The following is a 25245-nucleotide window of genomic DNA, read 5'->3' on the forward strand; positions in this document are numbered from 1 at the left end:
GACTCAGGAACATGTGCTCTCTCTTCGGACTTAAATTTTATCAACCTCCCGAATTGACACTAGTCCTAATTCGGATCCGCCATCGGAGAGCCAAGAAATCCGTTGTATGACAGTGGAGACATCGAATATTTAGTAGCTGCTCTACTTATCAATCTACTTTTTACGTGTATTCATTATATGAACCATGCAAGCTGAACAGGAAACTCATATTGTCCTTGGTGTATAAAGCCATGTTATCTAGCCTGAGCTGCGGTTTCCAGGTAGGTCCTCCATCATAGCTCGGCAGGGAAAACAAAGTAGAATGGCGAAAGAATCCCAAAACATTACCGCAGCCAGTGAGGTTTTCATAATGATCGTAGTTTCAGCTAAAGCAATAGTTGTCAAGCAAAGTCAGAAAGGAAATGCGCAGAACACCAAATGAAACGCCAGTGACCCAAACTCAAGAATTCCAAGGTCGCGGGCTCCCTGTCGCTTACCCGTTCCCTATTACTGATCACACATTCCGATCAGAAGACTCGGTAGTAGAGCAGTGAAAGAGACTGGACAACCTCTACAGGCCACCGAAAGTGTTCTCGCCCGAGTATCTATGCTTATGTCAGTATGAGTTCATCTATCAACGAGGAGAGAGCGACATACGTGATGTATAAAAAGCCATCTTCGTCCTTGTGCTCTTCGTAGATGCTGCTCATGAGTGCAGCAGTGGGAGGGAGGACCTCATCAACGAAGATGAAGATAGCCTTCTCGGGGGAGAGCTTTATGCGCTTGCGAATAACGTAAACGAACTGTCCCACGGTGAGATCGGCCGGCACCAGGTATTTCTTCTTGTCAATGGTGGCGATGTCCGACTTCTCGACCTTCTCGCAGATGACCTGTAGATTGCGGTATTAGCTGCCGAATAAGCGGTGAGGACCCGAGAGTCCCAGCAACCACCTCTCGGGTCAAGGAAATCCCCTCTAGAAGCAAAGAAACTCACAGGAATACGGTCAGCATATTTCTGGCGAATGCGTTCGGCCTCAGCCTTTCGCTTCTCGAAAGGGTGTTCGTCCTTGAACTTGGATCGCATCGTGACTGATAAGGCGTAGATAAGTGAGAGCGGGTCGAGTGGAGAGCACGTAGGATCAAAAGACCGAGCTCTGGTGTAAAGTCGATAGAAGTGATGAGCTTTCACTCAGATGCTCGAAGTGTGATGTCTCTGGCGATAAACAGGAAGAAGAGATAGATGAAGAGGGGTGATAAGAGGATGACAAGGCGAGGAGTTCCCCGCTGACGTTACGGTAATACTATCACGGGGTCCATGGGCGGTGAGTCATAGTCACGCGGCAGAAATCAGATGCCTGGAGAGTTCAACTCACGTGGCACGAGACTTGATATATTGCTGATATTATTGATGCATTTTAGATAATCCATATCAAACCCAGCAGATAGTTATATACATGGCCAAACATCTGGAAATCAGCTTAGCCTAGTCTTGAGATGGAGTGCTTCCCCGGTGCCCCGGAGCCGCTTATCGTGCTTATCTCATCCAGGCAAACAGATCAAACTCCCGAGGTCAGCTCTTGACAAAGTCATACGATTTTAATGCCGAATTGCGTGGTATTTTGCTCAATTGATCCATTGCGGTCTCTTCCTCTGGTTATTCTTTGTGTTGGTACAGATTACCACTCTTCCAGTCCTGACCATCCATACTCCGCTCTTTTGGCCTCCAGCGTGCCTCCAACCCTGTTGCGAAAATGGCCACCCGGTCATACACACCTCTACGGAGGTCGCTGACGCAGCTGTCTGCTCGTAGCACTCGCATTGCTGGTCGTAGCACCAGGCCCTCATTTCGCGCATACTCTACTGAGCAGAAGCCGCCTCAGACAAAGCCTTTCACCGTCTGGCGGCCCTACTTGCGCCTCGCCTTTGGCGTGCCATTCATTGGCGCAATCATATACTCAATGGTAAGACATGGCGCTTTTTCCAGACACAGAGGAAGTTGCTGATTTGTTTCAGATGACAGAAGATGTCACGGAACTTGATGCCCCATCTATCGCCGAAGTGGATGAGGCTTTGAAACAATCATCTAAAATCAACGAGCACTCGCCGATGCGGTTACGGATGGAAAAGCTCATCAAGCAGCATCAACAGAAGATTATTGAGGAGCTCGGCAGAATTGACGGGCAGGAATTTAAGACAGATACTTGGTCGCGTCCCAATGGCGGCGGGGGCGTCTCATGTGTGCTGCAGGACGGAAATGTCTTCGAGAAGGCAGGCGTCAACGTTTCCGTGGTGTACGGCAAATTGCCTCGGCCAGCCATTGAGAAGATGCGTGCCGATCATAAGTCCTTCGTTGGCTCGGATGTAGAGTCGCTGGACTTCTTCGCTGCTGGTCTCTCGCTCGTCTTGCACCCACACAATCCCATGGCCCCGACTGTCCACCTCAACTACCGATACTTCGAGACCTCGGATCCCAAGGACCCTATCAACGGGGACAAGAACTGGTGGTTCGGAGGTGGCACAGATTTGACCCCGACCTACCTCTTCCCAGAGGATGCTCAGCACTTCCACAAGACCATTAAGGATACGTGCGACCGCCACGACGCTACATACTACCCCAAGTTCAAGGCCTGGTGTGACAAGTATTTCTACATTCCACACCGAGGTGAATGCCGTGGTGTCGGAGGTATCTTCTTCGACGACCTCGACGCCAGCTTCCTCCAGCCATCCGCCGGCTCATCCTCCAACCCCCAGGAGACACTGTTCTCGTTCGTTTCGGACGGTCTTGCATCTTTCCTCCCATCATATGTTCCCATCCTTGAGCGACGCAAAGATATGCTTTACACTCCGGAACAAAAGGAGTGGCAACAGCTCCGACGGGGTCGCTACGTCGAGTTCAACCTTGTCTATGACCGCGGAACCAGCTTTGGCCTGCGCACACCAAATGCCCGCATTGAAAGTATTTTGATGAGTCTTCCGCGCACCGCAAGCTGGGCCTACATGGACCCTGTCTCTGGCACGAGGACGGAAGACATGTCAGTTGGCGAGGAAGATGACCTAGCGGAGGATAAGACCAAGGAGAAGGAACTCATGGATGTGCTGCGACACCCCCGGCAATGGGCTTGATTGATCCATATGCCATGTTCGATATAAGCTGTATTATTGGTTTTCTTTGAGTTCTACATGTATAGTATAAACCTAGCTAGATGGGGACCAGCTACCTGACATTCCGTCTGATTGTGAATAGTTATTGCCCTGCATAACTCTACAATCATCGACATGCCTCCATGACCAGTCCTTTTCAAAATGTCCATATAACCACTGGTGCAAAGAGACACAAACTTAAAGGCTAGTCAAGAAGGGTAACCCTCGATTGACAAGCAAATTCATGTCGCAGCAATTGAAGGCCAGGCGCTTTTCGGGCTTGTGCATGATTTCCACTCATTCAGCCATGTTTTCAATTCTCTGTTATCTAATGGTAAGATGGCCGAGTTGGTCTAAGGCGCCAGGTTAAGGTACACCTTGACTCCAAACTAGCAATAGTTTCCTGGTCTCGCAAGAGGCGTGGGTTCGAATCCCACTCTTATCATTCACTTTTTGTTCTTTTATACTCTTTTTGAAAGACTTTCATATTGACTGTACCATACATTTGATGGTGTGGCGAAGGAGACTTAATTCAAGGGGGCCGTTTTCTTTCTTTGGCTCTCATTCTTGTGTGGCCAGAGCATATCCAAGAACAATTGTTGCTCTGCTATAGACTGCGATCCTCAAGGCTATTTTCCTGGCTACCCCGAGGCAATCGGCACGTACACAGCTCTGGGGCAGAACATATACGTACTCTTTGGAAGGGAGACATCTTGATGGGCTTGGATGCAATGGCCAAAGAACCCATTATTTGAATGCCAATGTCGGCATGTTCCTCTGAACATTACATCTCCAGTGTATATTTATGGCCTTTATCGATTCCCTGTTCGTATAAAATCTGCTCAGAAAAGCTAGGTCTCTGTTGTCAATGCTAGGCATTCTTTTGGTGCACACGATCAGAGCATGGCGATGCATAGGTAGTGATGACTTTGTCTCTGTTTGGCAAGCCCGCACAACCTCTCAGTCTCGGGTAGACTGGTAAGAATCACAAGTCTAGTCCACATCCACAGCACAGACAGACTTGCCCTCTGGCGAAGCCTGATGAATATCTATTTGGATTTGATGTGATCCAATGTGCTGCAGGAAGCCGACATTCGTTAGTAAATAGGAGGTGTTCGCTAGCGCAAAATTCACAACCCTAAAATCTAGCGCCAACCGCCGCACACCTCTGCACCACAACGTCAAAAATAACATCAATTGAACCGCATCAAGGTCATAGTAAGGTGGAGTCAAAAACAAAAAGGAAATGATAAGAGTGGGATTCGAACCCACGCCTCTTGCGAGACCAGGAAACTATTGCTAGTTGTGGAGTTAAGGTATACCTTAACCTGGCGCCTTAGACCAACTCGGCCATCTTACCACTAGATGAAGAGAGGCGCAAATTATGACTACATTAAGCAGTACAGCTCAATAGCGACATGAACACACAATTGATCATGGTGTCACTTGTGTCTACCCACAACAACAACTAAAGCGCGAAGCAGGTGGAAATTTTACATTGACTCCATCCACGGCCCACAGGTAAATAGGTGGACCGTTCTTCTTTACTATCACAAAACCCGTAGCGAATCCCCCAGGCTGTGTGGGTTGCGTTTTGTCTTCTGTCCGTTGCTGCTTTATATATGCGTGTTGGTATAATGGTACAGGGCCACTGGCATAGTAGACTATTGATACCGCCACCGGTGATTTGGGCTATTCGTGTGACTTGGATTCTGATGACCGGAGAACCCACAGTCTAGCCCTAACAGGGTATATGTGCTATTACACCGAATACTATACGCAAACTCGAAACCCTTACGGGATATCGACGCTCCTGTGGGGTTTTATACTTCAGGTGCAACTAATGAGAATATCATAGGCGACAGTTCTGAATGTTCAAAACTGCTATATGCCTCCAAAGGAAGGAAATTCTGATGTGCGCAACCGCGGTCTATAGGCAACGCGTTTGATTTAAGATCGCATGATCCCCGAGTGCAAAGGGAAGCAAGCAATCACTTTATTTTTCATAGACACAGCTTGCTCAACGTAGAAGAAAAATGCACAGAGAAACAAGGAAGGATAGGTATATGAGTCGACCTCATGCGAAGACCATGATCTCCCGGGAAAGAATACCTGGCCGGCCATTCGTACTAGAGTACGTCTAATGTCGTCGAATGTCTATTCCTCCCACGGATGGCCTCTGAGTGATTCACGCCTCGCCCGCTATGCATATAGCCGACAGTGCCGACTGAAATGCTGGTTAAGGCAAACATCGGACCTACTAATTACTAGTAGATCGTACATGCCTTTAAAACCAACAGATGAACAGAAGATGTCTCATTGTAAGGAACCCTGAAATTCCTAATGTGAATACACGTAAGTCTACAGATGCCGGCGAGATTCCAAGTAAGCATTCTCGTGGAACACCTCCCGTAGGGCTATTTTAGCTAACCCTAACCACTGTAGCTGATACATCGATATGGAGACTCTGGAGATATAGCATCATCAACCCGGAGAAATTAAAAAATTAGGAATTGCGTATGACCTATTAGCACCAGATTGTGAATCAAAAAAGCAAAAGGAAATGATAAGAGTGGGATTCGAACCCACGCCTCTTGCGAGACCAGGAAACTATTGCTAGTTTGGAGTCAAGGTGTACCTTAACCTGGCGCCTTAGACCAACTCGGCCATCTTACCATTAGATACCGGGAAGTGAGAAATATGGCTATATAAACGGGAACGAAAATGTGCAAGGATTTAGATGCACCATAAGCTTCAAGAGCGTTGTCAGAGATGCAATCACCACTTACTGCCATGTATGAAGATCCTGTACCGCTAAGAACTAGAATTCAAACACCGATAATACCCGCTCTTCAGACAATTTAGCCACAGCCTACATGGCAATACCGCAGATCCGAAATAACCGACGGGCAGCCGGGATGATGTCCGGAGTGCATGGACTCTAATGTCTAACTACAAGCCGAGGTTGCGGCCCGCTGATCGAATAGATGCTACAACATACAGACAAGTATCCTGCAGGTGAAATTGGAATTACAGTATCTAGTGCAAACACTGCAATTGGTCAATAGGGCTTGTTGCTCAGGTATTGATCCATTTTCATCTTTAGTTACGGTCATGGATGGGTTCGTCGGGCTGAAGGAAAGGGCCGATTCACGCGCCGAAATCGGATGATTCCTGTCTGGGGTTGAATGTTTACATTGAAGATCGAAGGCGGGGGTCAGTGGATCAGATTGGTTTCCAAGTGGATTAAGCAGTGACGGGATTTGTTCGCATTGATGGAGCATTGCTTGCGATTATTATCTTTTGTCCATGTAACTCGGCATCGTGTTCCTGGTGCGTACCCAATGCGAAAAGTTGATGTTGTAGCATATGAAATGGATTGATTATTTGCGAGACAGAAAAAGTACAGCCCATGACAATGCACAAAAAAAAGAAATTGAATAAAGTATTGCTGAGAAAACTTGCAAAGGTATTCAATGGGTATCGGGTCTGTCCAAGTCCGGACTAATCATGAAAGCTGTATAAGCAATTGGATCTAGACTAATGCAAATTTTCCACTCCGAAGGCTGCAAGGCAGAGAAGGGTATCTCAAACCTTCTCTAGTGCTTCGCGGTGACTTTGTCGCCGGTCAGTTTTTCAACTGCTTCTTTGGCCCTGTTCGGTGCAAAGGAGAACTGGTTAGCCCGAGGTCTCACATGAAAAACCCAGAAAAAAGTGGATCGATGACGATAGAATCAGGGGGAAGAGTCTGGAGAATCGGGGGCAGAAGTGGAACTTACATGTCACCAAGAGCCACCATGCAGACGGTCTGCCAAATGCCCAGGCCGATACGGGGGGTCACACCGCGGTAGAGACCACGGATGCCATTGCTGTCGTAGATGTACTTGAAGGTCTTGCCAACGGTCAAGTTCTTGGGGCGGTTAGGGTCAGGAGTCTTGCTCTGCATCTCGACACGGATGACCTCAATCGGCTGGTTCCATGCGGACAAACCACCACCGAGACTGGACGCCAAGATCTTTTCCCATGCGGACAGCTTGGTACCATCTTCCTTGCCGGTGACCTTGCGGATGGCGGTCTCGGCCAGACGGGACAGACCGAAGCGAGAACCCCAGTTGGTAGTCTGACGAATGGCGACAGCGTTGACACCACGGTTGATACCGCGGATACCCTCCTTGCGGTAGATATCCATAAAGGTCGCGAAGGTGCTGGGTGGCTTGACGCCCGAGGAGGCCATCTTATGCTTGGTAATCTCGACCGTCTTCATGCAGGTACAGAAGCCCATGGTAGCGTAAGCCTGGGCGACACCACCAGCCATACCACCACTGATACCGGAGACGAAGTCATTGGCGCCGAAGGAGCGGGCGTAGTACTCGGCCTCGGAGGCGACGAAGAGGAGAACCGCACCCTTGGTGGATGCCTCAATCCAGGCCCACGGAATGAGTCCCTGGTAGTCTAAACATCCGACGTTCGCAATTAGTATTTTGGGTCATGATTTGAGGCGGGTCCCTCCCCACGCCGCCAAGGACGGAGGGTCGGGGGATATTGGAAGCGGGTATTGAATTCGTCACTTACAACCGAAGATGCCGCCACGGCCCCAAATCCGACTCATAGCACCCACGAAGCTATCGCCTCGGTTGGCGGCCATGGTTGTCTTGGTCACCTCCAGCGGCTGGGAATGGTCAGTTGCAAATTCAGGGTAACCATTGTGATCATCGGAGGGTATATCATACCTGTCCCAATGTAGTGACCTCAAACAAGTTCAATCCTGCGCCCAGCAACAGGTTGCTGAACTTGACGGGCTTCTTCTCGAGCTTAGGGGCCGAGGCCGCGGATGAAGTTGTAGACATTCTGCGATGGGGGTTGCGCTGAAAGGGGCCCTGACCAAGGGATATAGGGGGCTTCGTGCGTTTGGAGGGGAAAGAAGACTAAGAAAAGTCGAAAGAAGATGGAGTGCAAGTAGGGGAAGTGAGTGGAAGAAGAAGGAGGAGAGGAAGCCAGATGTCTTATAGGGTCGGGGGAAATAAGCTCGGGTCGGGAGGTAAGCTGGGGGGGGGATAGCTCGTACTGAGTACATTTGATCTCCAGAGTTTCCACCCATACTATTGGGTACTGGGTACCTCCCATACCACCCATGCAGCTGGGGGAAGGAATTCGGAATACATCCCTCGGCACTTTCATGATGATAGTGTTAATCAATTGTATTGTATCATTCTTGGTTACTTTCAATTGATATTCATTAATATGTCTATATCTTTAGACTCAATACTGCGTACAACATAATGTACGGAGTATCTGTGTTCATATGCGTATGTGATCCCTAGCAAAAGGTGGGTCGGGGCCATCGGCGGTTGAGTGGTGTCCCGTCCCAACAATCTGGCATGTGCTCGATTCAACACAGGTAGCCGTCAGACCGTTTGATATCTACGCTGTAACTCCAGTCCCGACACAAATTTAGAAGCTTTGAAACGATTGACCGATATCTAGATGTGTACACAGTGCAAAGATAGTGATTTCATGTGCATAACTATAGGCCAAAACCACATAGCTACTACAATCGAATACCGGAGTGACTGTGTGTTTCCCCGTGCCGATCGCATAACAACCACAATCCACATGCAAAAAAAAAAGACAAAAATAAACTAACTACTGCGTACAGAGTGGAGATCATAAAATGATTTGACATGGAAGTTCTGTTACAAGGCCCGCTCGAACCGATCAAGTCCCTATCATACAACATGAAAATAACCAAAGACTCTCTCGGTCAAACAAGGGAAATAATACAAAATGTCTAACCCGCGTCCTCACCGGGCCCCAAAGGGAGATATTAAAAGAAAATGGGAAAGAGAACAAAGTCATGCGCTTAAAGCTGAGCACCGACCAGCTTGGCGTAGGCCTGGGTGCTGAAGGACTTGGGGCGCTCAATGGGCATGCCAAGAGCACGGTCGATGATCAGCTGGGGAAGGACACCGAGGGCACGGGAAACACCGAACAGGACGGTGTAGTAGTTAGCCTCAGTCAGACCGTAGTACTGGAGGAGGACACCGGAGTGGGCATCGACGTTGGGGTAGGGGTTCTTGGTCTTGCCGTGCTCGGTCAGAACGCCGGGGGCGATCTTGTAGACCTGGCTGACCAGCTTGAACAGAGGGTCATCGGGAAGCTTGCGGAGAGCAAACTCGCGCTGGGAGACGTAACGAGGGTCAGTCTTGCGCAGGACGGCGTGGCCGTAACCGGGGACGACCTGGCCGCTGTTCAGGGTAGACCAGAGGTAGTCCTTGATGGACTGGTCGCTGAGGTCGTTGCCGACGGACTGCTTCATCTTGGTGATCCAGTTCAGGACCTCCTGGTTAGCCAGACCGTGAAGGGGACCGGCAAGACCTTGGAGACCAGCGGACAGGGAGAGCATGGGGGAGCTCAGAGCACTGCCAACCAAGTGGGTGGTGTGGGCGCTGACGTTACCACCCTCGTGGTCGGAGTGGATGGTCAGGTACAGACGCATGAGCTCAACGAAGTCCTTGTTGCCACCGAAGCCAAGCTGGTTGGCCAAGTTGAAGGAGTAATCCTTGTCCTTCTGGATAGGGGCGACCTTGCCATCTTTGAAGACGTTGCGGTAGATGCGGGCGGCGATGGTGGGCAGCTTGGCGATGAGGTCCATGGAGTCCTCGTAGGTGTAGGTCCAGTACTCCTTCTTGTTGACACCCTTGGCGTAGGCCTTGGCGAAGGCAGACTCGTGCTCAAGAGCAGTCACGGCAAGAGAGAACTGAGCCATGGGGTGGAGGGTGTTGGGGCAACGGTCGATGAGCTCCTCAACGAACTTGGGAACATCGGAGCGGGCAGCCCACTCGGCGGACAGATCACGGACCTGCTGCTCGGAGGGGATCTCGCCAGTCAACAAGAGCCAGAAGAGACCCTCGGGCAAGGGCTCCTCGCCACCGGGAGCCTTGGGCAGGAGCTTCTGGCACTCGGGAATCTAGGAGAAACGGTGAGCAAAGCAAGAAACTCGATGATCGATTCGATTAGAACCTACGGTGTAGCCACGGAAACGGATACCCTCCTCAGAGTCGAGAACGGAACCCTGAAAAAAAAAAGTTAGTTTCGTCACTTGTCAAGGGGGACTGGTTGAGATTTCTCGACTTACCTCCCAGACGAGAGACTTGATGCCACGGGCACCACCGTAGGCCTGGTCGAGGGTGACCTCACCAATGACCTTGTTGCCGTGCTCCCTGAAACGATTGATTAGCTATTGTTCGATTTCGAATGAAAGAGGGTGTAGGAACATACTTGCGGAGCTTCTTGACCTTCTCGATCTCAGCGGGCAAGTTGTCGGCGAAGGTGTCCTTGAGGGACTGGATGATTATACCAGGTTAGCATTCCATTGTACAGCTGGATTCAGTCCATTCAGCAAGATGCGCTTCTCACCTTAGCCTTCACGGAGGAGTAGCAGCGCATGCCATTGAAGGTAGCGGCCTGCACCGGCTTCGCGATGGAAGACCGGAGAGCGGTAGTACCGATTCTGAGGGAAGAAGCCATGCCGAATCAGACAGGATATGTGTGATGGGTAAATGGAGGAGATGTAGAAGTGGTCACAAAGCCTGGGGGAGGAAAAGGGAAGAAAGGAAAGAATTCGGGGAGGAGCTCTTTTGCGCCTTGGAATTTTCTCGGTTTTTTCCCGTCTGGCCGTGTTACAGCCGGTACGGGTCGGTACGGTAACTGGGTCACTTTCGGGAGCCCGTGGAAGCTCGTTTAGCCGTACGTCGCCATGGAGACAGCCCTGAAGTGACTGGGCACTTGTAATTTATCCTCCCAACGGTACGGAAGAGGACGGGTTCGGGCTGCCGGCAGATCAACTGCGTTCGGATATGGATATCCCTGGCTACGTAGCCACTTGCGAAATACGGCGTTCATACTGGATATGTGTTCTTTTGCTATCAGTAGCAGCTTGTATTTCCATTTTTTTAGGGACTATACTTTTGTTTCCATAGTACGTATCATTACATGTGTATATTGAGTATCCAGCACAGAAAATGATCTCTAATAATAGTTAATATGGTGAACTACATAATTAAATACGAACCTTGTAATTTAGCCCACATGACTAACCCATTTCCAAGGTTTGAGCTTTTGTAATGGTACTGCAAATACAAGTCTATCCGCGAGCAGTGACGTTGCCAAGTCGCCATATTTCCTGCCGTGCCGCCATCCGCCCGATATGAAAACACTCCGTAAAGAAACCGACCAACCCTCGGCTTCCTTCGATATGTTTTGATGTCATTGTGCATCCAATACCGCCACGACCTCCAACACATAACGTACTGTGTAGGTAGAGTTCAACATTCTGTGGCATGGGGTGCCATATTATTATATAGTTAGCTGTAGTCCCAAGTTACTCCTTTGTACACATACAATGACGACACATACAATGACGAAGCCTTCCTACATTGGTTCACCGAGGTCGGGAGCTATCGTAGGGCGGCGACTAAGGGCAGAAATATTCACCCTCGGCTCATCAGATGGTTGTAGAGTTGTAGTAACTAACTAAGTACACAGTAGTTAACTAACTAACTAACAGGACGTTGTTCTGTGTTGATTGTTTCTTGCCTTATCTTGAGCAAGGTTGTTGTAATTATTCAACATACACAGTAACAGTAACTATGGATTTGATTTAGAATGATTTTCAATTCAAGAGACTCTCTAGCTATTAATATTTGTACTACTGTGTAAGTTGCCCGACACTGAGTGCTTATTGATGAGTTGCCTAACTATCTATTTGGCATCACTGTTGAGAGTTGACTGGTAGCATCTGCCTCATCTGCAATTCTTGTTCAAATATCTCAACGTTAGGTAGTTATGACTGCCAATAACGATACACAGTAATGCGTCGTTGTTGCTCAGTCAAATTGGATGAAGCCTTCGGTGAGCGACAAAGGCCAAGAACGCAGGCCACAGACATCACGTGATATGCCCAATATAGGTTTAGCGCCAGTCGCAAAGTCTGCCTCCCTTTCCTCCTTCGCCATTTATGATCCTTCCAACCATCCTCATCTTCGCCAACTCAGCATCTCTTTTCTTTCATTTTCATCAGTACCTTGAGCTCCAGTCCTTCTGCTGACTGCGCTGGACCTCTTTGGATCCCCCTCGGAATCCGTAAACCCTTTATCTGGTTTTTTTCTGGGATCTCACTGCAAAGACGCTCTAGGCTGTACATCTTCCGTACTCCCCGTACTCTCGTACTCGGCGCCAGACAGCCCTCTGGACACCATATCCCTAGGCTGTATTCCAGCTGTAGGCAGCTGTTCCCTGGACGACAGTGAATACAATACGCTCGTGGAGTCTGTAGTGAAGAACCGACAGGAACGCGCTTAACCCATATCTTCTTCTCGAAACGGCTTCGTGACAACATTGTCGCTGCGACAGTACACAGTACAGTAGCTGGGACGTTACCTGCCTCTTCTCATCTACATTAAGCCGCAGCTGAGACCTTCTCTCACTCTCCTTATCACGACTCTTTTCACAATAGTCTTCGAATCATGTCTTCCGCAGTAGCTGAACTGGAGAATCTCCTCCAGTCGATGCTGGCTCTCAAGCCGCCTGGTGTATCCGGCTCCAAAATTGGCGGCATTACAAACCTATGCAGTGCCAACGTACAGGTACGCTTGTCCTGTTTAGTCGATCGACTTGTCTCATTGGTCCCACTGATCCATGATTGCTAACGCTGCTCGCAGAATGAATCAGTTCTCATCCAGAAGATTTACACTCACTTCAAGAAGGCCCCGGGCACCCACAAGCTGGGTGTGCTTTATGTGGTAGATTCAGTAACTCGACAATGGGTAGAGGCTGCCCGTAAGGCTGGACAGACCCCGGGGAGTGATGCGCCTGATGGCACTTTCGCCGCAGGTGTCAAGCGTGTCACTGATCTCTTGCCTGTCTTGATGACAGATATCATTAGCAATGCTCCACACGATCAAAAGGTACGCAACGGAACCTGTATCATCACGATGAACCTCATAACACACCATCCTGGCCTCTGCGGGAGCCAAGGTCCTTTTGGCGACTTTGGCTTTGCATCATGGTCCTTAATCCGAAGGCTATCTCAATCCTGTAACTCTTATCTTGAACACGTAACTGACGCATTCCTGCTTCGATCTAGGACAAGATCAAAAAGCTGGTAGACATTTGGGAGCGCGGTGCGACCTTCCCGTCATCCATGCTTGCTTCGTTCAAGGACAAGTTGAATGCCGCTCAAAGTAAGTCATCGTCCAGCATCAATCTATATCACATTGAAGCTTACATTCCACCAGACGCCGAATCCAACACCCCCGAGGGATCTCCTGCGCCGAATGCGAACCCGCTCGGAATTCCGCAACAGCCGGCCGCCCCCGATACCTCCAGCATCCTGAAAGCCTTGGCCGATATGGCTAAGCAGAACACTGCTGCACCTTCAGCCCCTGCGACCGTCGCCCCTGCCAATCCACTCGGTGCCTTCAGCTCCGCCGCTGCGACCCCTGCCGCTGATCCTGCTTCACAAATGACTGCTGCGATGAACATATATGGCGGAGGAAATGTTGCAACCCCTTTTGCGGGCCTGGCCGGCCTGGCTCAGAACCCTGCGATCCAACCGCAGAGTCAGAGTGGGACTCCAAACCCGATGACGGCCCCGAACCCGTTGGCCGCAATGCTTCCTCAGGGCACGCAGCCTGGTGTTCCGGACCCCAACGCGATGGCACAGCAGCTCCAACTTCTCCAGATGCTCGCTAGTCAGGGTATTCCCCAGGATCAGTGGGGAACTGCTTTGCAGCTCTTTACCATGACCAATGGTGGTATGGGCGGTTTGCCTGGAATGCCTGGAATGCCTGGTGCACCGATGCCAGGATTCAATCCGATGCAAGCACCCAACGTTGGTGGTTGGGGTCAGCCGGACTCTCAGAACATGGATGATCGTGGCCGCGAGTACCCTCGTTCACCGCCCACTGGATATCGTCGTCGTTCTCGCTCGCCTGGCTGGGATAGACGCCGTGATGCTTCGCCCCCTCGCCGTCGCGACAGCCCCGTTTATGGAGAGTATCATAACGAATCTCCCGGTCGCCGTGGAGATCCTCGCGATGCCCGGCGTCGTGGTGAATATCGCCAGCGTAGCCCTATGGGCGCTCGTGGTGGTCCTGGTAGACGTCGTTCGCCCTCGCCCGCTCGTAACAAGGATCCCAATCTGCCTCCCCCTGGACCTAAGTTCATTGAATGGGACTATTCGATTGGTCAGGGTATGATCAAGGTATTGAGCCGCACTCTCTTCGTTGGTGGCGTGACCTCCTCGGAGTCTCACCTGCGCCAGCTCTTTGGCCAGTTTGGAATTGTTCAGACCTGCATTGTCAACGTCGACAAGCGCCACGCATTCATCAAGATGGTGACTCGCCAGGATGCGATGCAGGCACGTGATGGAATGGAGTCTTACCGCACCGGTGAAATGCAACTCAGGGTAAGAATTTCTCTCGTCGTTGACTCGTTGTTCGATGGGATCTTTGTTCGCTAACCTAATCGTATTCTTTAGACTCGCTGGGGTGTCGGTTTTGGACCCCGTGATTGCAGTGACTATCAAACCGGAGTCAGCGTGATTCCTATTGAGCGATTGACTGAGGCTGATCGCAAGTGGATGCTCACCGCGGAGTATGGTGGCACTGGTGGACGCCCGATTGAATCTGGAATGGTTGTTGAGGAACCCGACATCGAGATCGGCGCTGGTGTCTCGTCCAAGGCTATCAGTCGTCGCATTGCGACTGACACTGGCGGCAAGCGCGGCCCCATCTCCACTCGCACTGGTCCTAATCCTCCCGATTCTCGCTTCGGTGGTCGTCGTGAGCGTGATGGGTACGGTGGGCCTGACAATGAATTGTCTAACATGAACAATCCGGGAGTCCCACCTGCTGTCCCTGCGTATGGGTTCAACTTTGCCAGCATGCCCATGCTGCCCCCTGGTTTCATGATGGGTGGTGGTCAGGGTGGAATGCCTGGTACCCAGCCTCCTGGTGGCCAGGGCAACTAATTCTCTTTTCTTCCTTTTGAGTGTGCATGGTCTGACGACTGTGTACGCGCTGCGCATGGCACAGGCGTTGGAGGATGGGAAACTTTAATTTGAAGGCATATCATCTGGCGGGAGGAAGTTTTTTTTTCAAGTGTCTCTGGAGATCTCGAGGTTTCTTTTCTGTTTCTTCTATTTTTGTTCTTATTTTTACTTTCTCCCTCGGGTCGACAGCGATAACATATTCCATTGCAAGCGGTCCGAATGAAGCACCATACTAGCAGAGGATTAATTCACTGATTATCATTGATCTTGACACTTCCCTCGTATTCGGGTTTCCCCTCGGGTCTACTCCATAGTTCCTACTTTTAGGGCAAGACCACCCTAAGTAGGATGGTCACCTCGATCAAACAACCTAGTTGCAACACAGCTCAGTAAGGCCAGACGAACCAGAATCACGGTACTCGGGGAAGAAAAGCCAGAGAGTATGGCTTATGTATCTCTCATTCCAAGTAGTGTACCCCGTAGGTATGCGGAAGTACTGCAGCCGTTGTATAGTACAAAGTTCACATATGCCCGGGGAAGCATAAAGAACATAATTGGAAGCTAAATTTCAAAGTGTATCCAATGTTACAATCAACATGGAGATATCGATACTTGCACTTCCAACACAATGTCCGTGTAGAGTCCGTCGTGGCAAATGTCGGGAAAGAATAACTCGGAGCAGAATCTGTAAGCGCAAACGAACAACCCTAAATTCACAACCAGCCGCTGTCTACACCATAGCAACCAAACAAAAAAGGGACATTGAGCTATCTAGGCTGCGGCGAGGTAGAATTCTGAATCTGCAAAAACAAAAAGTGAATGATAAGAGTGGGATTCGAACCCACGCCTCTTGCGAGACCAGGAAACTATTGCTAGTTTGGAGTCAAGGTGTACCTTAACCTGGCGCCTTAGACCAACTCGGCCATCTTACCATTAGATGGAGGGAGGAACGAAATATGGCTATATGAGCGGAAAACAGAACGAAACACAAGTATGTAGTCATTGCTTGATGTGCCGGATTCCATAAGATACGCATGTTTGCACACCTTCAGTCAGAATGAAAAAGGAAAGCATTCCCTTGTACCGTTTGGAAATCAAAGTCATTTCACTCATTCCATCATAATAAAGTAAAAGAAGTAGAAAACAGAGCTAGCGTATGGTTTGAAATGAGTATACGATAACGCCGTTGTTATGAGAAGCTCCGACTTGATCGTCTCAAGATAAGTAGACTTGGGACTGGAATTTGGATGTCAACAAGTTCATAGAATCTTCCCTTTGCCCTAAACTCCAGGCTCCTTGACCTTCGTTCCCAATCTACACGGTATCATTTGTTCTGCAGCTCGGACATCTCTCCGTACTCATCGCAGCCTACTTTAGTACTCACTGAGAACAACATCTCTTGTCCATCGTTCTCAACCAACTTAGCATAGCCATGAGGGGGAAACAGGGTCAGGACCAGAGATGTGATAGTCCCTGGTTCTTCTCGCATCTGTGATCACCACTGGCACCAGACAATCTCAAAACATCTCCATGTCACATGTGAGAGTTAACATTTGATTCAAAACCCATACGAAGGCTCTTCAAATCTGACCAGGCTCACATCTCAGATTAGTCTACAGCAGCTTGATCCGAGTCACGAGAGCCAGAGGGACTCGGCACACCACGTCATTGTTCGGAAGACCGCAATATCTCGTCGCAAAGCACGTGTCTCGGCCCTCGGGATACATACGACTAGGCGACATTAAGCAGAGAACAAATATTGGCAAACACTCCAATTACAAGATAGAATTAGGAGAAAAGAATGAGAACGAGGTATAGTACGATCACGCCATCTGCCCCCCGCTACACGTAGTAGTTCCTTCCGTGTCGGATCACTTGGCATCCAATTCATTTATTTATTTCCTTTCTTTAATTCATTTTACACTCAAGTTGTGCTTCGTCAAATACCCCAGATTACATTGCTTACACAGTAAAGTGTCCTGTCTACCTCCTAGATAGTGATCTAGCTCTACGGTTTCCCCGCATTTTCAGGAACATGTCGGACCCCAAAGATCTCCATTTTGACACCCTGCAGCTGCACGCTGGGTAAGTATTCCCGGAATCCCGGAGAATTCAACCCAACAATTCTAACGACCTCAAGTCACGAGCCTGACTCGACGACCAACTCCCGCGCCGTCCCAATCTACGCTACCAGCTCCTACGTCTTCAATGACTCCGCTCACGGCGCGAGGCTCTTCGGCCTCAAGGAGTTCGGAAACATCTACAGCCGAATCATGAACCCCACCGTCGATGTCTTCGAGAAGCGAATTGCTGCCCTGGAAGGTGGTGTCGCTGCCGTTGCTGCCTCCTCCGGCCAGTCGGCTCAATTCATGGCTATCGCCGCCCTGGCTCACGCTGGAGACAACATCGTCTCCACTACCAACCTCTACGGTGGAACTTACAATCAGTTCAAGGTTATGCTTCCCCGTCTGGGGATCAACACCAAGTTCGTCCAGGGTGACAAGCCCGAGGATATTGCTGCTGCCATTGATGACCGCACCAAGGCGGTTTACCTTGAGTCCATTGGTAACCCCCGCTACAATGTGCCTGATTTTGAGGCCATTGCCAAGATTGCCCATGAGAAGGGTGTTCCCGTCGTGGTATGTGAATTCTTCGAAGGAAAAGACACAGCACAAAACCTAACCTGTCTATTTTTCTCACTATCTAGGTTGACAACACGTTTGGCGCAGGCGGTTTCTTCATCCGACCCATTGACCACGGTGCCGACATCGTTGTACACAGTGCCACCAAGTGGATTGGCGGCCACGGTACCACTGTTGGCGGTGTTGTAGTGGACAGCGGAAAGTTCGACTGGGGAAAGAACGGTGCTCGTTTCCCGCAGTTCATCGAGCCCTCAGAGGGTTACCACGGGCTGAAGTTCTGGGAGACTTTCGGTTCCATTGCTTTCGCCATCCGCGTGCGCGTGGAGATCCTCCGTGACCTCGGTTCTGCTCTGAACCCTTTCGCGGCCCAGCAGCTGATCCTCGGTCTTGAGACTCTGAGTCTGCGTTGCGAGCGTCATGCAAGCAATGCTATCGCTCTCGCGAAGTGGTTGCAGAAGAATGAGAATGTCAGCTGGGTGTCTTACCCCGGGCTGGAGGATCACCCCAGCCACGACCTTGCGAAGAGGTATCTTAAGCGCGGCTTTGGTGGTGTGCTCTCTGTTGGTGTCAAGGGCGGTGCTGCTGCTGGTGCTCAGGTGGTTGACAACTTCAAGTTGATTTCTAACCTTGCCAAGTATGTTTTATCCTCGTTATCCCTCCTCCTGACCCTGAAGGCTGTTGCTAACCCACCGTAGTGTTGGTGATTCCAAGACACTGGCTATCCACCCTTGGTCCACAACCCACGAACAGCTCACAGACAAGGAGCGTGAGGACTCTGGTGTCACCGAAGATGGAATCCGCATCTCGGTCGGCACTGAGCACATTGACGACATAATTGCGGACTTCGAGCAGTCGTTCCGGGCTTCTAAGGCTGTGCCTGACCGCACTGCTTAACTAGTAACATGGTAACTGTTTAGTATCACGAATTCAATGAATACATCTTACGACATGCAACATCACTTTCAATGCTCGTCTGTAGCTTGGCTGGGAGACCATCATGGCTCTTGTTCAACAGGCGAGCAATGTAAGCTAGAAAACGAAACAAACCACTGAGAATACCAGTTAGTTAACTAGTTGTCTAACCGATAACTAGTTAACTAGCCGACTAACTAACTAACTAGTTAGTTAGCACAAGGATCGGATAGTTAACTGATGAGATATGGACAAAAACAAAAAAAATATATGACAAGAGTGGGATTTGAACCCACGCCCCTTTCGAGACACGGAGACAGTTTAATATGAACCATCGGGATCAGGTTGACCTGAACCGTGCGCCTTAGACCAACTCGGCCATCTTGCCATTGGATGACAGAAATCAGCTGTTTTGAGTACATGAGCCACTGCCCAGTTTTTGTACGGTAGATGCTTCAGCTGCTCAATACCTGGCAGCATCTGGTACCGTACCTGGATGGCAACCGTAAGTCGTGGGGCCTAATGCCAATAGTTATGCGGCGATAGTCCTAATTATAAAGTAATCGTAGTACCGTAGTTTGACTTTGGCATTATCCGCTTAAATTTTAACAAAGAAGCAGGCAGTCAAAACTTTCCAAGTATTGAGGTCAGGACTATCCCATTCCCGGGTGATGGCCAGATCATAGATGCGGCCCTATCAGGGGGGCCCTTTTGTTCATATTAATGATATTATTCATCCTCTAGAGCTGTTCGACGTTGATTATGCTTTTGTCATGAGTGAGCCGTGGCAGGGTTTACAGATCAGATAGGAATAGAGACCATAGAGACCATTATTCTTCACTGCTGGGGCCCAAATTGCTGCGGCTTGTATACTATGAGATTTGAGAGATGGTTGATGTAACGCAAACACTGGTTCATTCACCAATCATGGCAAGATGGCCGAGTTGGTCTAAGGCGCACGGTTCAGGTCAACCTGATCCCGATGGTTCATATTAAACTGTCTCCGTGTCTCGAAAGGGGCGTGGGTTCAAATCCCACTCTTGTCATATCTTTTTTGACTTTTTGCTAGTCATGCCTAGATGCTTGGTCTAAATGGAAGAGGCATGCATCGTAAGGTCAAGTGCCCGATGATGCCTTTTTTTGCGCTCCGTTCATCCCGATGCAATCCATAGTGCTAGGTAGTAGCAAATGGCAATACACCAGAAGAATACGTAGTATTCTCCTCGAGTGCCATAGTGTTTACGCAGGAATATAGAGCCGGGGTCTAGCTAACTAGTTGAATCTCACACAAAATATGATCAGCAAACCACTATGATACAGTGGCATAAAGCAATGATTGTATGCCATCATGTTATACCCACCAGAAGCAATGGTCAGCACAAGACAAGGCAGTCTGTCGGCTAAAGATAATGCAATCAAAGGATAAGGTACAATTGTATTACAGTCAACTACACCCTCAGAGAACAAAGGAGATATCGGCAATGAATCTAGGCACAAGTGGTCACATCAAATCCAGAATGAAGGGAACAGGCTTTTCCCTTTCTACATAATGTATACAGGGATTTTAAACGGTCAGACCGAGGTCCTCGGCGAAGGGGAGCTGGTGGATATCACCGACGCTGACGAGAGTGGCCTTGCCAGTCAAGAAGGTGTTGGCAACCTAGTAGAAGCGATTAGTATTATGACAACAACATCAATGGTGAAAAAAAGATGAACATACCTCCTTAACCTGCTGCTCGGTAACCTTCTCGAGAGCCTCAGCAATCTCGTTGATCTGGTAGGGCTTGTTGCCGTGGATGAGACCAGAGCCGGTAGCCTCGAGACCGGTCTCGAGGGTCTGGACGGACTCCAGGGCACGGAACTTAGCGAGGGCAATGGCCTTCTTGATGTCCTCGGAAGCGACCTCACCGGCGGCGGCCTTCTTCAGGGCGTCGACGACGTTCTTGCTGGCGGCACCGACCTGGTCGGCCTGGCCGGACAGGGTGACGGTGAAGAGACCGGCATCGGAGTAGGCGTTGTTCTGGGTGGAAACGCGGAGCTGGTTGAAGCCCTTGGTGGCCTGGGACAGAAGAGAGAAGCCGGGAGTCCATTTGATGGTGGACTCGCCGCCCAGGAGAGCAGCCAGGACGGAAGCCTCGGCCTTGTAGCCCGCGGTGCCGAAGGCGCTGGAGCCGGGGAAGCCGATCACAACAGAGTTGCCGATCTTGGAAGCAATGCGCTGCTCGCCACCGAAGTACTTGGAGGCCACGGACGGCAGAACACTGTGTTTGGTGGAGGCACCGCCGGTGGGAACATCCTTGAAGAACTGGCCAACCCACTTGGAGACCTCAGCGGAGTTGGGGCCGGTGGCGACAAGAGCGATGTTGGACTTGGCGTAGGCGCTCTGGGCGAACTCGGCAAGAGCATCGCCGGAGATGTACTTCTCGTAAGGAGAGGTCTGGGAGGGGGTGATAGAGGCACCCAGACCGCGGTGGAAGGCAACGCCGTGGGCGGCATCAAGAGCAACGGTCTCCGGGTCGGAGTGCACGGCCTGCTGCTTGTACTTAAGGAGTTTGCTGACAACCTCGTTCAATTCGTGGTCTGACGAGGGGTTCCGAGTCAGTACGGCATCCTCATATAGATTGCGCTCCACCAATCACGAATTGGCAGAAAGGGGCCAACTCACCAGCGAACTTGGTCTGGCTAGAAACCTCAGCCAACAGCTCTGTGAAGTAAGGAAGATCCTTGGAAAGGAACTTGGTCCGGAGGACGACGTTCTCGCGCGAGTGTGTCGACGAGATTTGACCGCCCAGCAGCTCAGTCTCACGGGTAATTCGCAGTGCAGACCGCTTGAGGGTAGACTACCGAGGCATTGACCTATTAGTATCATCGAATCTACCTGGAGATATTCCAATTGATGTCGAGATACCGACCTTGAAAGCGAAACGCTCGAGAGCATCGGAGAAACCAGGGAAAGGCTGGTAACGGGAACCAGCCTTCGCAACCAGGGCCAGGGTGCCGGTAGGGCCATCAACTTGACGGTTGGCGACCTTCACTCCGGAAGCCTCGGTGACATCGTACTGGAAAGCCGGGTTGGCAGCGGAAGCCATGGACCGACGGCCGGCGGCGGAGAACGCACGCGGCGCATTTCGGCTGAGGGAAGACCGCGACAGCATCGTCGCCTGTGCCGAAAAGATGTGCGGAAGATAGAAGAGTAGATTAGAACCCTAATTGGGTCTTTAAAGAAGCGCAAATGAGGCGGGGGAGGAGGTGGGATGCGGAGAGAGCAGGAGGGAAGAGCCAGTTTGGAGGTCACGAAAAGCTTCAAGATCCCGACTCGTCACTCCAGCCAATCAGCGGTCAAGTAATCAAAAGCGCGGACGGAACCGGAGTTACTTTTGTTCGGCCAGTGTTTCCAGCTCTATGAGCGAGAAACAACTTATTGTGACCTCAACTACAGTGATATTATTTGTCTGTCTTCTACTAGTTTTATTCATTTTCATTGTTCCGAGACTCTCACTAGCCCACTCAAAAGCATTTCCTTCTTTCGACTTCAGCCGAACGGGATCACCTGACTTCGATATCACGTGAATATACCGATAAGCAAAAAAAGGCAAAAGAACGTGGAGACCTGCATCTGGTCGCATCTCAAAGTATTAAGAATTGTAGATCTCTACCGGTCACATCTCATGAGCCTTCGGTGACGATAACTGCCCCTCTCGAGGTTTGGAGGCTGGTAGATCTTTTCATTCTTGTTGCCCACCATGATGTCCCAGGTATGTGACTGTCTCGCCAACATTTAGAGAGCTACTTACTGACATGAACTCAGTGCTCTGCGGAGCTGTGTGCGCTTCTAGTTGAGGATAACTTCGGAGAGCTATTTGCTGTGAGTCATTTCGTCCAGACCGTTGGGCTGTCATGCGATACATTGCGACAGCGAGAAAGAACCCGAACTTACAACTTTCGCAGCGCATCTTCACCGTACTTCACCGTTACGAAAGATTGACGCTTCCTCGGCTCAGATTCTTTGCTCGCTTACCGGAACGTCAACTGCTCAATGGCCTCGCTGCTATGATACAGCACCACCTAATTTACCACTTCACCTCACTTGACGACGGCAACACCTACTACGAAGCCAATCCACAAGCTGCATACTCCCTCGTACGTTCCGGAAAGATCCTCCACCTAGTTGAAACCCGATTGGGTGAATATGCGGCCCAGATCTTGGAAAGAATCATGACCCTCGGTCATACCTCGATCGCCCACCTCGAGACGCTTCCCGAGCCCCAACTCCGGACGCAGCGCATTTCCAATGGGGCAAGCCATTCCGAAATTGAGGTCGAGGGGAACGGGGATAACCAAGAGGCTTCTGACAGGCCTAATGGCGATTATGCTGCGGGCGAGAAACCGGCACGTCTTCACCCCACCTTGAAGAGTCTTGCATCCCACGGATACATCCACCGGGTTCGCGAGGCACACTTCCAGAGTCCCAACGACAATTGGCTCGATGCCTCTCGAATTATCGCCTCCCGAGCAGATGTCAAACAAATGAAGGGCAAGCAACAAGCGGCGGAAATCGAAGAGAAGGCCAAGGAGCTGGTTAAGCAAAGAATGGAGGGGGACCTGAGCCGTGGTCTATTGTACAATGGTCTCCCTCAGGGTGTTAAAAGGAAGCGCGATAATGCCAACGGGGTATCGAATCAGCATTCGACAAACGGCAGCAATGGCATCAATGGGATCAATGGGGATCATGCTGAGGATGATGACGAAGAGAACGATTGGTCTGAAGACGAAGATGGACTTAGTTCAATTCCAATGGATGTAAGCTTGTCTCATCTTTCTCTTACAAGGCTCTCATTGACCGCTGACGTTACTCGCAGTCTAATCTCATTGTTCGAGTGAACTACGAAAAACTCGATGTTGCGCTTCGGAATCTGAGGTTCCTTGAGCTTGCGGCGGAATGCGCACCTCCCCTTCGGTCGAAGTCTACGACTGTCTACTTCGGCGCATTGAATATCAAACGCCCCGCTGCCGAGACTCCTACGAAATCCCACGTGAAGGAGAAGAGGGAGAACAATACTCTGCCCCAATTGAATTGAAAACACTTGTCGAGGACGTGGACCCGGATCTTGATCTTGCAGGCTCTATTGGTCCTATGGAGCCCCCAACCGTGGTAAATCGCCGCGGCAAGCGCCCGTTGGACGATGAGACGAACGGCACAGACGGGAATGGTGAGCATGAAGGTAGACCGAGCGCGCAGAACCGCGCTCTTGAGGTCGATCAACATCTCAGTCTTCTTTCACAACCTCCTTACAACCTCACAACAAAACACATCATCTCCGGCCTCCCTACATGGCGAGTTGCATTCCGAGGCCTGGCCCGCAAGCTCCGCCATCGAGAGCTGGAGAACATGATTGAGGCGCGGTACGGAGATGTGGCGCTTCGGGTGATCCGTATTCTGCATGACAAGGGCAAGTTGGACGAGAAACGCCTCCAGGACATCAGTCTCCTTCCTTTCAAAGACCTGCGCAAGTCGCTTGCTCATATGCAGACCGGTGGATTCGTTGATTTGCAAGAAGTGCCGCGCGATGCGCAGCGTCAACCTTCCAAAACTATTTATTTATGGTATTACGACCCAGACCGGGTATGCAACAGTATTACCGAGGACACCTACAAGGCGATGTCCCGATGTATTCAGCGCATCAAGTTCGAGCGAAGCCGCGAGAGGGATTTCCTCGAGAAGACAGAACGAACTGACGTCAAGGGCCACGAAGAGGAACTCCTCTCGGAGGCTGAATTGGAGCATCTGCGCAACTGGCGGGCCAGGGAGGCTCTGTTGCTGGCAGAGGTGGCGCGCCTGGATGAGATGGTCGCGGTGTTCCGTGATTATTGATTCAATGTTGATACCACGGGAGAATTATACAGGCAAATGAGCAATGAACTCTACCATGACCTCTACTTTTTTTTGTGTAGCCGTAGGCCTGAAGAGTACCCAAGGACCATCTTTATGTGAGTTGCTGCCTAGGAGTAAGGAGATTGGCTTTGCCTTTTCTCCGACACTTATCGCTTCCTTCAAAAAACAGCCACCGAGTTACAGTGAGAGATCACGTTTAGTGTGGCTTGACTCCGAATGAATTCTCCACACAGCCACGATGGAGATACTTGTCCCGGTCCTGCAAGATTAGGGTATTTAGGGACTTGCATCCTTCGCTATCTATCTTGTAGGTACTGCTGGGTATTGACACTGCCTCTGGGGTAGTAGGCACGCTCATAGTCAATCAAAGGACAAGTATGAGGATCACAATTTCCATGTGATGATGAATATGGATTCACCTATATACTGCGCAGATATAAAGATCCAAGTTTCATCTTCTGGCTAGGGGTAACAGGATAGAGAAGGCGACGGAATCATCAGAATCAAGTACAGTGTAGTTGAACCATGACGTTGTACGCTATACGATTTTGAGATGGACATGGACTGTTCCACAATGATCGACAGCTTGGCGTCATGTGGACTGCGCCTGCATTCTGTAGCCAAGA

The 25245-nt window shown here is 50.2% G+C and overlaps 8 protein-coding genes across 8 annotated transcripts; 4 read left to right on the plus strand and 4 right to left on the minus strand.

The window, feature by feature from the left end:
• Positions 1 to 550: 550 nt before the first annotated feature.
• N7515_000237 (autophagy-related protein 8) lies at positions 551 to 1063 on the minus strand (the record flags this gene model as incomplete). The annotated part of the gene is made up of 3 exons (XM_056660981.1): positions 551 to 584; positions 637 to 869; positions 974 to 1063. 3 exons carry the CDS (start codon positions 1061 to 1063, stop codon positions 551 to 553), a joined length of 357 nt encoding a protein of 118 aa, XP_056526147.1.
• A 667-nt stretch (positions 1064 to 1730) lies between these two features.
• On the plus strand, positions 1731 to 3102 carry hem13 (coproporphyrinogen oxidase; the record flags this gene model as incomplete). The annotated part of the gene is made up of 2 exons (XM_056660982.1): positions 1731 to 1940; positions 1993 to 3102. The coding sequence occupies 2 exons, from the start codon at positions 1731 to 1733 to the stop codon at positions 3100 to 3102; spliced, it is 1320 nt and encodes a 439-aa protein (XP_056526148.1).
• A 3617-nt stretch (positions 3103 to 6719) lies between these two features.
• On the minus strand, positions 6720 to 8025 carry N7515_000239 (putative mitochondrial DNA replication protein (Yhm2); the record flags this gene model as incomplete). The annotated part of the gene is made up of 4 exons (XM_056660983.1): positions 7851 to 8025; positions 7693 to 7789; positions 6900 to 7572; positions 6720 to 6774 (listed from the first exon to the last, which is right to left on the minus strand). Exons 1-4 carry the CDS (start codon positions 7965 to 7967, stop codon positions 6720 to 6722), a joined length of 942 nt encoding a protein of 313 aa, XP_056526149.1. The 5' UTR covers positions 7968 to 8025.
• A 955-nt stretch (positions 8026 to 8980) lies between these two features.
• Positions 8981 to 10647, minus strand: cit1 (citrate (Si)-synthase CIT1; the record flags this gene model as incomplete). The annotated part of the gene is made up of 5 exons (XM_056660984.1): positions 8981 to 10087; positions 10145 to 10192; positions 10256 to 10340; positions 10399 to 10463; positions 10537 to 10647. 5 exons carry the CDS (start codon positions 10645 to 10647, stop codon positions 8981 to 8983), a joined length of 1416 nt encoding a protein of 471 aa, XP_056526150.1.
• A 1997-nt stretch (positions 10648 to 12644) lies between these two features.
• N7515_000241 (Nrd1 complex RNA-binding subunit) lies at positions 12645 to 15151 on the plus strand (the record flags this gene model as incomplete). Its single annotated transcript, XM_056660985.1, has 5 exons — positions 12645 to 12764; positions 12840 to 13085; positions 13265 to 13361; positions 13416 to 14587; positions 14660 to 15151. The coding sequence occupies 5 exons, from the start codon at positions 12645 to 12647 to the stop codon at positions 15149 to 15151; spliced, it is 2127 nt and encodes a 708-aa protein (XP_056526151.1).
• Positions 15152 to 17207: 2056 nt separating this feature from the next.
• N7515_000242 (O-acetylhomoserine aminocarboxypropyltransferase/cysteine synthase family protein) lies at positions 17208 to 18708 on the plus strand (the record flags this gene model as incomplete). Its single annotated transcript, XM_056660986.1, has 4 exons — positions 17208 to 17257; positions 17313 to 17811; positions 17880 to 18448; positions 18510 to 18708. The coding sequence occupies 4 exons, from the start codon at positions 17208 to 17210 to the stop codon at positions 18706 to 18708; spliced, it is 1317 nt and encodes a 438-aa protein (XP_056526152.1).
• A 1582-nt stretch (positions 18709 to 20290) lies between these two features.
• On the minus strand, positions 20291 to 21881 carry N7515_000243 (ubiquinol--cytochrome-c reductase subunit 2; the record flags this gene model as incomplete). Its single annotated transcript, XM_056660987.1, has 4 exons — positions 20291 to 20386; positions 20447 to 21306; positions 21392 to 21566; positions 21639 to 21881. The coding sequence occupies 4 exons, from the start codon at positions 21879 to 21881 to the stop codon at positions 20291 to 20293; spliced, it is 1374 nt and encodes a 457-aa protein (XP_056526153.1).
• Positions 21882 to 22472: 591 nt separating this feature from the next.
• N7515_000244 (uncharacterized protein) lies at positions 22473 to 24598 on the plus strand (the record flags this gene model as incomplete). Its single annotated transcript, XM_056660988.1, is given in 5 exon segments — positions 22473 to 22481; positions 22535 to 22591; positions 22675 to 23526; positions 23586 to 23759; positions 23774 to 24598. The coding sequence occupies 5 exon segments, from the start codon at positions 22473 to 22475 to the stop codon at positions 24596 to 24598; spliced, it is 1917 nt and encodes a 638-aa protein (XP_056526154.1).
• Positions 24599 to 25245: the final 647 nt, after the last annotated feature.

This window comes from Penicillium bovifimosum (assembly GCF_028826915.1).
Source record: "Penicillium bovifimosum strain IBT 22155 chromosome Unknown utg000001l_segment0_segment0, whole genome shotgun sequence".
NCBI lineage: Eukaryota > Fungi > Ascomycota > Eurotiomycetes > Eurotiales > Aspergillaceae > Penicillium > Penicillium bovifimosum.